At 40.4% G+C, this 16,601-nt stretch overlaps 1 protein-coding gene and 2 long non-coding RNA genes across 6 annotated transcripts in view; all 3 read left to right on the forward strand.

The window, feature by feature from the left end:
- Positions 1–16,601, forward strand: part of cdh13 (cadherin 13, H-cadherin (heart)) — a 299,673-nt gene that overhangs the window by 233,204 nt on the left and 49,868 nt on the right. For all 3 annotated transcript variants that reach the window (XR_003597525.1, XM_028033098.1, XM_028033112.1), the window contains 2 exons: positions 10,497–10,679; positions 10,766–11,019. Coding sequence is in view for 2 of the 3 variants with exons in the window: in XM_028033098.1 (XP_027888899.1) it covers positions 10,497–10,679; positions 10,766–11,019 (437 nt within the window). In the remaining variant the exon portion in view is untranslated. The remainder of the gene's footprint in view (positions 1–10,496; positions 10,680–10,765; positions 11,020–16,601) is intronic.
- On the forward strand, positions 2,685–4,676 carry LOC114154233 (uncharacterized). 2 transcript variants are annotated; one of them, XR_003597528.1, is made up of 4 exons: positions 2,685–2,956; positions 3,545–3,650; positions 4,398–4,467; positions 4,582–4,676. It is a non-coding gene; the product is annotated as an uncharacterized LOC114154233 (long non-coding RNA). The 2 variants fall into 2 exon arrangements; XR_003597527.1 differs by lacking the exon at positions 2,685–2,956 and having other exon boundaries at positions 3,391–3,650.
- Positions 4,815–5,919, forward strand: LOC114154228 (uncharacterized). Its single transcript, XR_003597526.1, has 2 exons — positions 4,815–5,057; positions 5,716–5,919. It is a non-coding gene; the product is annotated as an uncharacterized LOC114154228 (long non-coding RNA).

A 16,601-nucleotide genomic window follows, 5' to 3' on the forward strand; every position in this document is an offset into this window, starting at 1 on the left:
AAAGGACAGAGAGAAGAGAGACTCGCTCTGCTTTCAGGAATAGAAACATAATGTAACCAACCTCCTTCAGGAGAACAAAGGCTGCTTAAAACATGAAGATTTCTTTTAAAAAATCCTGGATTCTTGTTTTATTTGTGGATTTTATTTATTAAATCAATCTCAACTTAAATATTTTCAATTGAAGATCTGCATCAATTTAACAACCAGATTAGAGATGATCAGTCTAACATCTGTTATCTGGACTCTACGTTCTTAAATCAGGTCTGGATGCTCAGTTCAAATCTTTTGCTGAAATTATTTTTATTTTATTTCTTCTTCTTTTTTTTTGCTCCTGCTACTAATTAAATGCAATCACAACCAGACTTCTGTGTGAACGGTTTATGGCTTGCAGAAAAAGAAGGTAGCCGTCCCCCAGCAGAGCTCTTGCAGCAGCCATCTTTACTCTCTGCACCAGTAAAGATGGCCGCTGCAGCGTTCTGGATGGATTGCAACGTTGCTCAGAGAGACAGCGTGGTCAGCAGACGGTCAGCAGACGAAGGAAGCTGCTTATCAGGAAGCTAACGGCGGCGACTCTCATAACACACCACACACAAGTGCCATCAAAACCCATCACTTCTGGTTTTGCTTTTTAAATAAAAAAAGTGATCAAGCATTTGGACAGTCTACTGAGAAACACTCCGCCTCTTGTCATCCGCATAGTGATGGAGAGAAGAGAAGAGCAGAATGGGGCCTAAAACTGAACCCTGTGGGACCCCACGTTGAAGAGGACAGCAGAAAATCAGAGAAAGTTTTCTCTGCAAACTGGTAACCATGACAACCACCCACCGCTCTAAAGGAAAATCCAGACATGTCTGTGACTCTATCATACAGAGCGAAAGGTTGGAAATCGTGTTGCATTATTTTTGGAAGCTGGAGCATCTGAGAGTTTTTCTTCTCTGACTGGTAGAAACACGTCAGGACAGACGGAGAGAAAGACGGTTAGAACAAGGAAACTCAGGAAGACAGACGGTAAATTGCTCCGTTCCATTCTTGTCCAAACATCTTTTCAGAGGATTTTAATGTGATGGGTCCTTACATTGTGTGTTCCTGTCAGGGAAAATGTTTGGGGCAGCAGGGACGTGTCATAAAGTAGTTTCCATTAGAACAAATGAACAGCTGCTCAGCTGCCTTTCACTGCCGCCATCTGTATTCATAACCCGACCTGACAGCATCCACCAGGAAATAACTCCATCTACATCTGCTTTTGAGCACGTGTTCCTGCCGCTTCGCTCACTGCCAGAATCCGGGAGCTGGGATGTATCTGACATCGTGGAGTCAGGATTGAACATGGAGGGTTTTTGGGTTTTCACTGAAAAGCAAATTAGAGGAACAAGAGGCCGTTTCTGTCGTGGCTTTAACGTGTCGGATGGAATTTCATTGATTTTCCAAAGCCGCCAGCTGTGCGTCGCTCTGCCAGGCCTAACGCCCGGACGCGCTTCACCTCCATCTGGAGAGGAATCAGCTGAATGCTGCTGACGCTGTGGAGGCAGAGATACTCTGATTACTTTTCATGAATCAAACATCTGGCCTGGCTTAGCCTGCAGAAGCTGATTGGCTGAACATGAACTTTGTTAAAAGTTCATGTTCATCATCCGGTGACCTCCAGACAGGCCGGCCTGACCTTTGACACTTTGTAAGTCTGCAGAGAAAAGCTGAATGAGGAACCAAGTTAAACATTTATCTGTTGATTTTTGTTCTTTTATTTATGATGATATTAGTTGAACTTTATTCATCCCAGAAATGGGAACTTATTAGCAGCGGGCCGCAATATTCTCAGCATCAGTAAAATAACATGAAAAATAAAATGTAACACAATAGTTTATCTCAGATTTATAGACAGTTTTGCTTATTTGTGGTACACTCCATGTAAATGTGTAATACCATGAAATATTTTATAAACCAAGACAGAATCAAGACACTTTAAGATTTTGTCCCAAATAAGTTGCTCATGATTTTCAAGTGAAAATTATTTTATGATTCTTTTATTTTAATCTAACTCATTTAACTCTTGTTGATAAACAGCATAAGTTAATTTTAAAGTTGTAACCAGATGACCAGCTTATGAAAAGTGTCACATGAGGAATAATCATGGCATTAAAGTATAACTTCTTAAATGCTACGCATTCTGCAAAGTTAAATTATTCCTAATAATTTAACTAAATCAAAAGTTAGACAACTTAAATTTCACTTTTACAATCAGGTTTGTGAGTCTAAAATGAATGAACTGTTTACGATTTTGTGATATTTTGGGTTATTTTTCTCTCAAGTGAAATGAATCATCAGTTTTTGGCTTTTTGGAGACGAAGATAAATATAGTTTTGGATTTAAGATGGAAGTGAGAAGTTTTATATCTTGACATGTTTTAATCTATTTTTCTTTATCAGTTGTTTAATTGACAGAAAATTAAACAACTGATAAAGAAGCTTTTTGATATGAACACTGTTAGCCTTTGCTGTATTTTGTACAGTTAAATACCACAAAATGCCCAGTAAAACTACCATAAGACATCTTTACAAGTAGTTACTGTAGTTTGCATTGCATTATGGGTATAGTACATAGTATTACAGTAACTTACTGTATGTTTTGAATTTGCAGTAATTTACTGTTTACACATTACAGTAGTGGTACTGTACTTATAATATACAGTAAGAATTATATTTGATGTCCAACGGTCATCATAGCTGCTTCATCGTGGTTCCCTGTTTCTGTATTTTTACTCCTTTAGTGGTTAACATATTTTTAAGGCAGAAAGAGAGCATGTACTTTTGTTTTTTTCACATCCTAGCTAACATTAATGCAGTTTATCTAGCTACGTCATCAAGCGTGGCTTCGCTTCCAACCAGCTTTTTCTCTCCAAGTGCAAGTGCAGCTCTGTCTCCGTGCTGTGGGCTCACACTGCTTCAGCTCTTCAAGACAGGTAAAAAACACTTCTTAGAAAACTGTTTGAAGCCAAAACCTAGTCTGGAAATGTACATTTTAGATGGAGTTAACGTAGCTTATAGCATCATGCTATCATGCTATAACTTAGCATTATAGCATGAGCTGGTTTGTGCTGGTTAGCCTGGTAAAATAACGTTACCTTTACGTTACTAACTGGTGTTTTATATAACTGGCATATTGCAACGTTATAAGTTACGTGTCTGTAAATGAGGTGAAAGAAAGGAAAATATGATGTTGTTATTTTTTGAGCTGGTTCGGAGTTAACGTTAGCTAAGGTGCTAATTTTACCGTTGAAGGTTTTAGCTTGACTTTTGCCGCCTCGGGCGGCTTTGGGTTGAGATGAGCTCAGTGCTGAGTGTCTGCTAGCATTGGTGTTACATCCTTTGTATTTATATAACCTTAACTGATAATTGATCCCCCCCCCTTTTCTTTTTTTTTTTTTTTACATCTAATGACTGTTCATTTGTTTAAACCATGATCTTGCAAATGTTAAAAGTGCAGATTAGCTACGTAGGTCAGCAAGGATGAATTTCTAACGTTGTTCTTTTTTTTTTCTTTTCTTCAGATGACTTTTTGTTTTAACTCCCAAGCTTTTTCCCTCCAAGTGGCTGTGCAGTTCTGTCCTGCTGACTGCTAACATAGCTTCATCTCTTCAAAAGACAAGACAACAGGTAAAAAGACAACTCTTCAAACATATTTGAAGCCACTAAATAGTCTGGAAATGTAGAGGAGCAGCTAACCTAATCTATAACTTTGAGCTTGCTACAGCTGGTTAGCCTGCAAAAGTACCATTACATCTCCAACATAGTGTATAAGAGTCTGTAAATGAGGACAAAGGTGAAAAACATTAAAGTAGTTTCTGTTATTTTTTGAGTTTGTTCAGCCACAGTGGCAGGTGGACAAAAAAGTTAATTTCCAACCCTGGTTACATATAAGGACTGTTCACATGTTTAAACCATGCTCCTGTAAATTTAAAGTTAAGTCAGTACTAACAGGTGCAACTATGTACAGGTGTAAATTCTGCAGCATTTGTACTTCAGAATTTACAGAATTTTGTAGTCATGTGAAGAAACATCAACACACAGCTAATTATCGGTTTGCATGTGGAATAGAGCAATGTTCTGCTTCCTTCAGAACATTTTCTGCATTCAGGTCCCACATGCACAGGAGTCACCGCCATTGCAGAAGTCAGACTGAACACTTGTGGAATGTAATGCTTTAAAAAATGCATTTAGCCCCACAAACTGTCATTCACATCCGCTGTTTCAGAGTGGTAGCAGGATGTAGGGGTAAAGTCTAGTCTAGTCTCCGGGATGAGGTTCTCAAAAACCTGTTGTAATCTGGGTGAACTGGCCCTTTAAATATAAATTACTACCAGTAATTCATATTTAAGAGAGTTTTCCTTTTATGTTTTAAAGGTATCTTCCACCAAGATGTCTGTTGAAATGGAAATGACCTTGCCCACTACACCAAGGGTAATCATGCTTGGTAAGAGGAATATTTTCTATCACTATAATTTTTTTGTAGCAATGTATGTAATTGTTATGGTAGTCTGTACTTTTACTCACTAGCGTTAGCCTGACAAGGGTTTGTCTATTTTAGGAAATAGCTTGATGTCTGCAACCCGGTGGATGGTCAGTATGGAGGAGAAGGTATTTTTCCAGCCAGACCAACTACATGACTTTGCCAGCGTCCTTGCTGTCGTTTTTGGGTCATATTATGTCTTCAATCTGGAGTATCAGGAGTCAGCATCCACCACGCTGGAGATGATACAACGGCAAGTACTCTACACCAAGCCATTTATGAATTAAATTTAATGACAGTTTGACTTATGGTGAAGAACCATAGCTGATTGCTGTATTGTACGTCTTCATTAAAAAATACAATTAATATATTTTATTTCTGTTAAAAGATTCTTTGTGAGGATCAATCCAGATGTTGGTACCAAATGCACAGCCAAAGTCGATACAAGCCGCAAGACGGGAAGTCTTGTCAAGAGGAAAGTAGTCAGTGTGAACTCCCAGATCACCACCTTCTTCCAACAACTTGCTGAATTTGAATGGAGGACTTCCAACTAGGTAAGTATTTTACCAAATGTAAATGTTTATTATTTTGTTGTCTTTTCCTCCTATCTTGCATGCTCTGACTTTACTTTAGCCTTTTTAATATGATTTTAATGATTATTTATAAATGACATGTGATTCCTACACAATAGCCCTTTAGAGTAGCCTGCATCTTTTCTGTGTCCGTGGTAAAAAGTGGATGTCGCTGCATCTCTTAATAAATCACAGAAATGTATAAGTGTGTAGTCGTTTAAGTGTGGTGTATTTTTATACGATGCAGTTTTCAGTTTATTAGGCACACCTTTGCAGTAATCCGTCAGCACCAACAAAATGACTAAAAAGATTGTTGTACTTCATCGTCCCCTTGGGGACATTTATAGTACGCAATCTTTTGAATTACTGAAGACTGACTGACTGCTTTTGCCATAAACAATCCAAAAACCTGAAGTGAAGCCAGTCCTGCTCATTCTTTATGCAGCTTCTATTATCACTTCAGTCCAATTGATTTTTTTTTAAACAAATTATCAACTTAATGCTGCTTTATGACAAAGATTTTATGCATTTGAACATTGTCACTTCAGCTTAATTTGTCAACCTTCCTGTCGATTTGAAAATGTAGATAACTTCCTGACCATCTCATGACCTCCCACATTGTCTGTCTTATTCTTTACAGTTCAGCTTCCACAAGATGGATCCCACTGATTTTGTTTGACGAATGGAATAAAAGTTCTTCTGATGTAGGAAATGTGTTCTATGGTTTTGTTGTTTTATAGCACATTATATTGTATTGTGACATTGTTCTTTATGACATTGCGAATATGTAAATGGATTTTATTTCTACAAATCTGCTGAAAATAAATACCTGTTATTCACAGTACTGGGACTAAAATTTCTTTTATGAAATTTTTCGGTTTATGGTAAAATATTCTTATATTAAAGAAATGTAAACTTTAATTTACAGTAAAACTCTGACATTATGTTGTGAAACAAGTTTACAGTAGACCAGCTTTCCTATAAAATACAATTACAGTAAAGCAGTTATAACTGTAAAGCACACTCAGTAAAAATTAACTGTGAAATATAACAGTAAAGGTACTGTAGAATGGTAATTACAGTAACTTACTGGCAACACTGTTGCCAGTAAGTTACTGTAAAATTACAATAAAAGGTCTAACAGTGAAGCTGAATGTTTGTTTTTACTCAACACTTTCCTGTTTATCAGTGTTATGGCAACAGATCCAATATCTGTGTCATTCCTTAGACACTGGAAGTAAAGGACGCGTGCAAACCGTGAATCTAACGAAAATTCTTTATCAGTAAAAAGTAACGAAAAAATGCAAATACAAAAATGACGATACATCAGTTTAACAATTCCTCTTTTTCCTTTTCCAAAACATACACAGCTTACACGGTCAAAAACTATGTTGCTCCATGTCTTGGTAATCCGTCAAGTTTTTCTAATACAATATATGGCCCGACAGGAAGCAAGCCTTTCAAAATAAATCTAAATTTCACAATAAAAATGGACTGAACAAATATCAGTCTTCTTACTAAATATAATAAAAAACAAACCATCATACAAATAACTTAAATATTTCCTATTTATGGCTCTAACAATCAGTTTATTAAAAAGAAGACCTGGATGTTAAAAAAATGGATTTCCAACACAATCAGACTTTAAGTAGCTTTTATTTTGACACAACTTCAGCAACGTTTCCTGTTTTAATCAGTAAAATAGTTGATGGAAAATGAGAAACTTGTTCACAGATTAGAGTTGAGAAATTAAAGATTTCAATTATACAGATTATTTTATTTCACAAATAAAATATACAATGTAGCTTACTTTTGGTTTATTAGATTTATTTTTTCTTACATTATTTATAGGCTTTAACTTACTCAGGATTTTTTATGTTTGTAAAATTCAATTTCATTTTATTTTAAATGCTTTGTTCCCATGAATAATTGATTTATTGCACTGAAGAATAACCGTATATAACATTTAATCAGAATAAATATTGTACAACACGTTTACACAGAGTTGGGCAGTAACTAATTACGATTAAGTGAGTAACTATGGAAAAACATTACTTTTACTGCTACTCTTAAATAAGATTCCTGGATTTTCTACCCACTGAATGAGAAACAAACATGTTTTAACATGTGTGTATTCGGGCGTGTGTGTGTGTGTGTGTGTGTGTGTGCAGGCCTGTGTGTGTGCGGGCCGGGGTGTGTGTGTGTGTCATGCTGCCTCGTTTAGCCCTCATGCAGCAGACCTCCACTGTCCGGGTCGGGGGTTCGGTGGAAGTGGGATCCAGGTCGCGGTGGATCCGAGGACCCGGTTAATGTCGGGTCAGGGAGAAATGAAGAGGCTGATCTGAATGGAAGTCGATTCAGATTCCTCTCTTTGCTTGAAGCCATTGCTGTCGCTTTCTGCCTTCTTGAGGCCTTCATGTTGCAAACAAACCAGAAACGGCGATAAAAGTCGATCCCAAAGCTCCAGTCCTGCCTCCGAACTCGACCAACCAGCTCTTTCTTCTCTCCTCTTAATGTGTTCAAGTCATTTCAAGCCAGGTGCTCTGATTAGTCGTTAGTCATTTCCTCCCGGTCTTTCAGGTGACTGGGCGCTTTGTGCTGCAGGAGGAATTGGGGCCTTATCAGCAGCAGGGCAGAGGCTGCAGCACACAGAATGCAGGTTCGCTCCATCCGCATGGCTGCCCCGCATGATTAAACCCGGCTGGCCGTCTGTGGTCTGGGAAGCTGCTGGAGCTGTGTGTGTGTGTGTGTGTGTGTGTGTGTGTGTGTGTGTGTGTGTGTGTGTGTGTGTGTGTGTGTGTGTGTGTGTGTGTGAACACTGGACTCAGAACGTTCTGTTTGAGGCTCAGAGGGAAATACAGCTGTGGCATGTGAAGCATTTTGCTGCCATTGTTAAAATCTCACAATGGTTTTCACTAAATAATGGAGGAGTTTATAAAGTCAAACATTTACAGTTTAGCTCTCAGCTGAATATTGAGCTAATATTCAAATTCTCTTCCTGATCAGCAGAATTGGACTATCAAAATAAAAGCTGAGATTGAATCCTCTGATGCTGGTCCATCCTGTGTCTGTAGATCCATCGGTAATCGTCTGTATTCGCACCGAAGCGACTCGTCGTTTGTTGAGGAAAAGAAACGATGGTGAAGAAGTGACATGAAGCGATTTGAAGGCAGGAGTTGGTGTTCAGGAGACTCAGCTTTTATTTTGGTAGTCCAGTTCTGCTTATCAGGAAGTGAATTTGAAAATTAGCTAATTATTTCTCTTGCTAATTAAGTTTTCATAAATGAATAAATAACATGCTGAAAATATGAATTTGAAGAGTGAACCTCCATTTTGTTCTCTTCTGACAGGATAAATAACCAAATTACAGTTTGTAATGTTTGACTCTCCAAACGTCAGCCTGCCATATGTTCTGCATCCATGCTGTTTCCTCCTTTAGCAGTGTGTTTTCAATGCTTTAACATATTCTACTGTACAGATCATGTTGTAGAGCAGAACTGTCACAGGCCTGCAGGACAAAAGGCCCAACGATCGTCCAGCTCGTTGGAGCGAGCGCCAGCTCCTCCGCTTTGGGACGACACGTTCCATCCTCTGGCCTAAATGACTGAAAGTGGCTCAGAGTGTTTCCCAACCAGCTTTCGATGAATAGGGAAGGTGGCAAAGAAAGAGAAGAGGAGAAATCAATGTTCGTCTCTCTTCAGATAAATGCACAGAGCAAGGAAGTGTAAAGCAGTAAGAGGGTAATCTGTGGAACAACAATGCTGTGGGTGACAGGAGACACAGTAATCTGGGCCGGACCAACGCCATCCTTAAACAGCCTGTTCTGTGTCTGAAAGATTACGCTGTAAGCTCTGACACAATAATGGCTCTGACACACACACACACACACACATGCAGACAAGCTGACAGAATTGCTTGTGCCTGATCACAATGTGGTGTTTAGTGGGAACCTGGCAGAGCACATCGATAGGAATCTGACTGAGGCGCTGCCAACAACGAGGTGGGAAGTGATTGACACTGAACAATAAATGAGATGCACTGTAAGGACTCTGGGTGTGAATAGTTGTTTATTTAGCTGTGGCTTGATGTGTGTATTGTCCAGGGAATTAAAGCTACACTGAAGGCTTTTCTTGGATTTGACTCCAGAAAATCTCACATATATTCCATTTTTCTCTCTGTCTGTCTCTCTGTCTATTAAGGTTTGACATTCAGACAAGTCTGTAGCTTAAAGAAGAAAGTCTGAACAATTCCCCATCTCCCACAAGAAAAGCTAAATATGTACAAGTAATGTAAAAAGTCAAAACATGCCTGTCAAGCAGTCAGGTTTCTGAATGAGGTTATTTCTCTCTATGAAATATTAATGTTTTCCTCTGGTCCAAATCATCCAAAGTTTCCTGATTAGCAGCTGCTTTCATCAAGCTGAAGCATGTAAACAGCAGCACTCTGCTGTCGCTGCATTACAGTCAAACATTAACACAATAATTGTGATTATTTAGTCATAAAAGAGAATAATGGGGTTAATTTTTCAAAATCACCGTGTTAATAATTCATTTATAAATGTCACAGTTTCAATCCAAATATTTAGTTTGCAAACTAAATATTAATCTCACAGCTAATATTCAAATTCACCTGTTGGTAACCAGAAGTGGACTATCAAAATAAAAGCTGGGTTTTACAAACCTTTATATAAACTCATCTGGTGGATGTCACTGATTGGATTACACAAATATATTTATGAGCTACAAAAATCATCTTAATGATCTAATGAAATTATTTCTCAATCTAATGTTTTGCTATGGAGACATTCTGTCTGCACTGATCAGGATTTACTCACCTCAGCATGCTAAATGCATCATGACTTTCACACACAGCGTTTTACCATCAGACTAAGATAATAAAACAATAATAATTACTTTGCCATTAACTTTCCACACACTTCATCCCAACAAACACACACTGTTTAACACAGTGTGTGTGTTGTAAACACACACTGTGTTTACTTCAGTTAAACACAGTGTGTGTGTGTGTTGTTTAAATGAAACAAACACACACTGTGAATAAACACACACACAGATTAAGTGAAATAAACACACGTTGTGTTGAGTTAAAGGTCAATGTCCCGTCTGATGAACATTTCATCCACATGGCAGGAAAAGCTTCATTTTTTCATCCAGATTAAATTTTGTGTTTCACTTTTTCCTCTGAGGAAGAATTTGATAATAATGTTTGATTGTTTCCAGTATTTCTGTGCTTCAGAGACACTATGTAATATTATCTATAATGCCATTTTTCATATTGTTGAAATCCATTTTTAGTTCTGAAATTCGTGTCCCAGCATCGTCTTTACCAGAACCAACCCTTCCAGGTCCAGTAGAGTTTGGTTTCCCTCCCTCATGTTTGTCTCTGTGGTTCTCTCGTCAGTTTGAGGCTCGTGTGCATGAAGGCTCCCGAGGCGTCGTGGTCAACCTGACGGTGGACGACCGGGACGACCCGGCCACGGGCGCCTGGCGAGCCATGTACTCCATCATCAGCGGAGATCCCAAACAGAGCTTTGAGGTCCAAACCAACCCAGACAACAACGAAGGAATGCTGTCAGTGGTCAAGGTGAGACTACTCCAGCATGAACTCATGGAAAACAACCAAACCTCATCGTTTAAACCTCGTCGTTCTTCGTCGTTTCTCCTCTTCAGCCTCTGGACTACGAGACCACGGCGTTCCACACGCTCCTCATCAGAGTGGAGAACGAGGATCCTTTGGTTCCCGACGTCGGCTACGGTCCCAGCTCCACGGCAACCGTCCACGTCACAGTGGAGGACATCAACGAGGGACCCGTCTTCTTCCCAGACCCCCTGGTTGTCACCAGGATGGAGAACATCCCAGTGGGCAGCTTCGTGGCGTCACTCAACGCCTCAGACCCGGACATACTGGAGACACAGAGCATCAGGTAAGATCCGCTCTGACACGCTTAGAGGCGCTGACTTCAAACAATCAGCTAGAGCTCAAAGCAACCAGTTTTACTCACCTCTGGCTCGTAACCTGGTCTGGTAGATTAAAGCTTTAAAAGTGAAACACAGTCATTCTGCAAGCACATCAACAGACAGAATGTTCTTTGTTTGAGTTCAGATAAAGATCAGCAACATGTGTTTGGTGCCTAAATGGGGAAAATCTCCTGATCCTCTCATTTCCTGATGGATTTATGGAATCTGCATGATGTGTTGATTTTGCTTTAAATATTATTTTAATAAGAGCTGTGATCACATTGTTGGCACAAAGTGGAGCCCGTTCCCAGTGCGGGCCGCCTCTTGACCCGCTGAGCATGCAGAGGCTCTGAAGGACCGACAGCTCAAACCAGGTCGGTGCGGTTCTGTTGGATGGATGAGAGTCAGTTTCTCCCTTCCAGCTGGACGTTGGCCTCAGTCAGAGGAAGAGGAGGATCTAGTTAAGGAGCGATGGTGGGATGGAGGAAGAGACGTTTGACAGGACGGAGGGACGGACAGATGGATGGGTTTCCCTGTTACTCAGTGTTTGGCAACACCGTTATATTTATTTGGGAGGTAAAACAAACTGAGCCACAGGTATTAGAGTCACATCAAAAGTATTTAATGTTTTTATTCCATGTATTTACCTGCTGGCTCGATTCACCTGTTTGCTGTTGCATCTCCGGTTTCTGTGGCTGAAGCCGATCCAGCCTCTTCACAGAAACGTCTCAGAGTTTCTCAGCTCATTAAGTTTAACTGGGTTACAGGAGCAGCTCTTATTTCAAACGTCACCTTCATCACTACAGGAAGCCATTAGATGCTCTGTGAGCTACAATAACATCTTTGTTTCTCCTGCCAGTCGGCCTCATAGCTTGTGTACTTACACACCGCACTTCCACTCTACAAGATGAGAGACTAATGGCTGCATTCATTGGCTTTCAGGCCGACTTTATGTTCACTTTATGAAGCTCTTCTCTGTTTTAGAGTCTTGGGCCTGAAAATGCAGCATTAAGAAAGCAAACAGGGATGATATAAACCATGGAGAACATAAGAGCCATCAAAGGCTTGTTTTTGCTCCCACTGCTTCATATGCTAATAAAATAAAATCTCTCCACTCTAATAAAAGCTGCTGTTTCACAGCAGCAGCTTCCAGAAGACGTTCAGTAGTCCTGATGTAACATTTCCCAGTGTTTTCCCCAAGAAAGCTAAAGAAACATAAAATTTATAAATGATTAATGAATAAAAATAGTTTCTAAACTGTTATCAGCTCGTTACTTTAACTAAGCCAGAGCTGCAGCCAGGTTAAAACTAACACAGCAGAATAAATATTTATGCTTTGTTATGACAACTAAATACCAAATCATCTCTTCCTCAGAGGTGAACACACTGCTGCTAAAGCGCTAACATTAGCAGATTAGCTTTGTTTAGCGCGTTAGCGTTTTTGTGAACTTTGGAAACATTTAACGTATTTAGCTTCCTCTAAATGAATTTTTCCTGATTAATTATAATTAATCCGGGAATTTACGTTCTGTTTTTTGTAAACTTCCAATTAAATAAAGTTCAACATCTGTCGTTTATATGCTCTTATTTTGAAGTGGTGAAGACTGATCCGTTTCCTCTCCTCAGGTTCTCCACTGTGTACCCAGAATGCATTGCTGTATTTCCACAGTAAACAAATAACGAAAAAGCAAATATATATAAAACAATATTTCCCATAACTGCAGTTGGGATCATTGCATTATTTAATTAGTGTTTATAGAAAATTCTTTAAATTAACGTGAGCTGTAATTTTTCTAATTTTAGAAAAATAATCGTTGGCATGACAACACTGCGGATGAGCTGCGTTTTATTTTTCTGTTAACAGCAGAAGCAGCGAAACGTGGACAGAAAAGCCGGTTGGGTGGAGACGACAGGAGCTTTACGGAGGATCAGAAAACCACGACTTCGGCTCCTTTTGTGTTTTATGGCTCCACATGACGAACTGCTGAAGAGTCACTTTGTTTCAAACCAAAGTGTGAAACTTTCCTGTCTGTCGGTTTTATTAGGGAGACTCTCAGGGGGAAAGTAAAGAGACCTTCTGCAGTGATTTTAGGGGAAAGTTGTCCTTAACAAAAATGTCAGACAGTTTTAGTTTTGCTTGTTATCGGCTCGGCCTCCAGCCGCTAACAGTCTGCTGCTCTCCAAGCCGCTCACACTTTTACTGTTAAAGTTGTTTTTGTTACAACAACACATTATGAAGTACATCAGAAGGATTTAAGTGCTACACTGATCCTCGGTCTCTAATGTTTCCTGGTTTTATTATTATCATAAGAACCTAAAAGCCTCTTTTAAATCTCTTTATGAATAATTCTGCATTTTGATATCAGATCATGTTCCCCATTTACATACATGATTATCTCTCTGGTTTGAGATTAATTTCCAATGTTCTTTTGCCCTATTTTATTAATGATGTGGATTTTATAAGATGCTCCTGAGCAGAACTGCAGATAGAAATGAGCCTGTGTGGCTAAATGTGGCTCATTTACATGCAGACTGAAGTATTCATGCTAATTGATGTGGCTGGCCCTTTAAATAAACAGCATTAAAGTTTAATGATCTGGACATAATTATGAACACAGAGAGAAATCATGTAAAGTATGTGAAGCACGCCTGGTTCTGCAGGTTTTATGTGACACCCGTCGTCATGGCGATCCAACATCTGATCCTCAATCAAACGTGAAAAAAAATCTATTTAAAGTTCTGAAAACTAAAAAAACATTTATTTTGTTTCTGTTAAAAGTCTCCTAGCTTCCAGGTGTTCTCGTCTTTTCTTCAGAATATATGAATATATATTTGGTGTTGTTTGTGTTTTTTGGTTGTTGTTTCTCATCCTGGTGTTTTGGCCGTCGGGTTCGCTCGACGTGTCTGAGCTGCAGCTAGCTGAAGGACAATCAGCAGCCCGTCTGGGTTTCTGTCCGTCCAAATGTCTCTGGCCCCTGGGGTCAAAAGGTCAGATGCATTTGACATGAACACGATCCGTCTGACCCGCTGGTCAGGATCCACAGAACATCCAACCTGGACTGAACTGGAAACTTTCCTCTGTTTGGTCATCATGTGGGGAACCTGAACATTTCCGATTGTTAAAATAATTTTAATATCAATTCAAATAAAACATGTTTCACTTCATTTATTTAAATTTATTTAAATTACTGCAGGAACAATCAATTCAACAGGAAGTCGTTCAAAGACCTGAAGCAGCACAACCTGATCGATCCAGAAGGATTCCCAAAAAACATCAGACCTGAAGTCAAACATGGTGGTGGCAGTATCATGGTCAGGGATTCATTAAATGAGGAAGATTTTCTGCTCTAGCAGCAGAAAGTTCATCTATGTTCAACAAGCAAAATAAAGATTTAGTTGTGGTCTAGTCAAAGACCTAAATTTGATTGATTTGCTAGAGAATCTTCCAATGTGTCTGAATTGAATTCAGTTCAGTTCAGCAGGTTTAGGTTGTGTTTACTGCTTCACCCAGAACTGAGGAATTCTTCATAAACTACATTTATGTTATGAAAGCAGTTTTTGCTCAGGTGTTTGGATTTATCATTTGTTTGTTTAAGTGAAATATTTCATTGAGAGGAAACAGCAGGTGGCTGAATCCCTGCACATTGAAATGGTGCAGAAACATGAAAATATTCTGATAGTTCCAGGATGTTTTCTCATTTCTGCGGTTGTGTGAGGAGTAATGGCTGCAGCGACCAGGTGTGCCGTGTGACCGCGGTCAGCTGGGCCTCCGGTGACGCCTGCAGCTTCACCAGCGCTCCGTCTCCTTCAGATGGGATTAAAGCTCCAGAGGAGACAGGAAGGAAAGACGTCTTCATGCTGCCTTAGCAGAATTTCAGCATAGCTGGGGGTAAATCAAAATTCACCATTTGACTCTCAGGATCTCAGCTCTATTCCAATTATGCTTTAAAGTATGAGAGCGAAGCTTTGAGCTCAGAAATACTCTGATTTTATTCATGTTTCCACAGAGCTGGGAACTACGGTGGACTGAAAAAGTATTTACACCCCTTGACCCTTTCTATGTTTTATGCTACAGTTGTTATGGGTACATTGGTGTGAGATAATCCAAGTTTTCATTGATTTTACTATCGATTTTGACATCGTTAATCACAATGTAAAGTTAGGAAGCACAATGGTTTCAGAATAAAGGAAATGATTGGATGAAGATTGTGACATGTTGGGCAGTTTCTCTTCAGCATGTTTGAAAAATCCTTGTGGTGTCCCTCAGGAGTTGGAGTTAGGCCCCAGAATATTCATTTTGTGTAACAATTATGGTTTGTGTGAGATTATGATAATGTGTTGCATTGAACTATGAGAGGTAAAGCTAGAAAGATGGCCGCCCGGCGCTCTGTTTACGGCAGTAAAGATGGCTGCCCAGCGCTCTATAAAGATGGCTGCTTGGCGCTCTGTTTACGGCAGTAAAGATGGCTGCCCAGCGCTCTATAAAGATGGCCGCTTGGCGCTCTGTTTACGGCAGTAAAGATGGCTGCCCAGCGCTCTATAAAGATGGCCGCTTGGCGCTCTGTTTACGGCAGTAAAGATGGCTGCCCAGCGCTCTGTAAAGATGGCCGCCTGGCGCTCTGCAAAGATGGCTGCCCGGCGCTCTGTTTACGGCAGTAAAGATGGCTGCCTGGCGCTCTGTTTACAGCAGTAAAGATGGCCGCCCGGCACTCTGTTTATGGCAGTAAAGATGGCCGCCCGGCGCTCTGTTTACAGCAGTAAAGATGGCCGCCCGGCGCTCTGTTTACAGCAGTAAAGATGGCCGCCCGGCACTCTGTTTACAGCAGTAAAGATGGCTGCCTGGCGCTCTGTTTACAGCAGTAAAGATGGCCGCCCGGCACTCTGTTTACGGCAGTAAAGATGGCTGCCTGGCGCTCTGTTTACAGCAGTAAAGATGGCCGCCCGGCGCTCTGTTTACAGCAGTAAAGATGGCCGCCCGGCACTCTGTTTATGGCAGTAAAGATGGCCGCCCGGCGCTCTGTAAAGATGGCCGCCCGGCGCTCTGTTTACGGCAGTAAAGATGGCCGCCCGGCGCTCTGTTTACGGCAGTAAAGATGGCCGCCCGGCGCTCTGTTTACGGCAGTAAAGATGGCCGCCTGGCCTCTTCTGGTGCTGAATTTTGACGCATGTCTCACGTTAATGACATAAAAGTCGGGTAAAATGCAACATGAGCGTTCAGACTGCAGACTCTTTGGAAACTTTGGGAGACGTTGTTCTTCTCTGCGTTTAAACCAAATGACCAAACATCGTGACGTTACTGCAGCTGGACGGTTTCACTGACTGTGAAGGATTTATGAAAACGACCTCGTCACCTCGCATCGACAGTCTGACTTCGTTCCGTCCTCGTCGGGCCCTCGGTGTGTGGATGGTTGTCTGTCCTGTTTGTCTCTCTGTCGCCCCCTGATGGACTGGAGACCTGTCCCTGTGTTTCACCTGCATGAAACATTTAAGGCAGGTCAAGACTTCATGAGCCGTGACTGGAAAACTGTCCTACATTCATTCACCAACT

The sequence above is a fragment of the Xiphophorus couchianus genome, chromosome 2 (assembly GCF_001444195.1).
Source record: "Xiphophorus couchianus chromosome 2, X_couchianus-1.0, whole genome shotgun sequence".
NCBI lineage: Eukaryota > Metazoa > Chordata > Actinopteri > Cyprinodontiformes > Poeciliidae > Xiphophorus > Xiphophorus couchianus.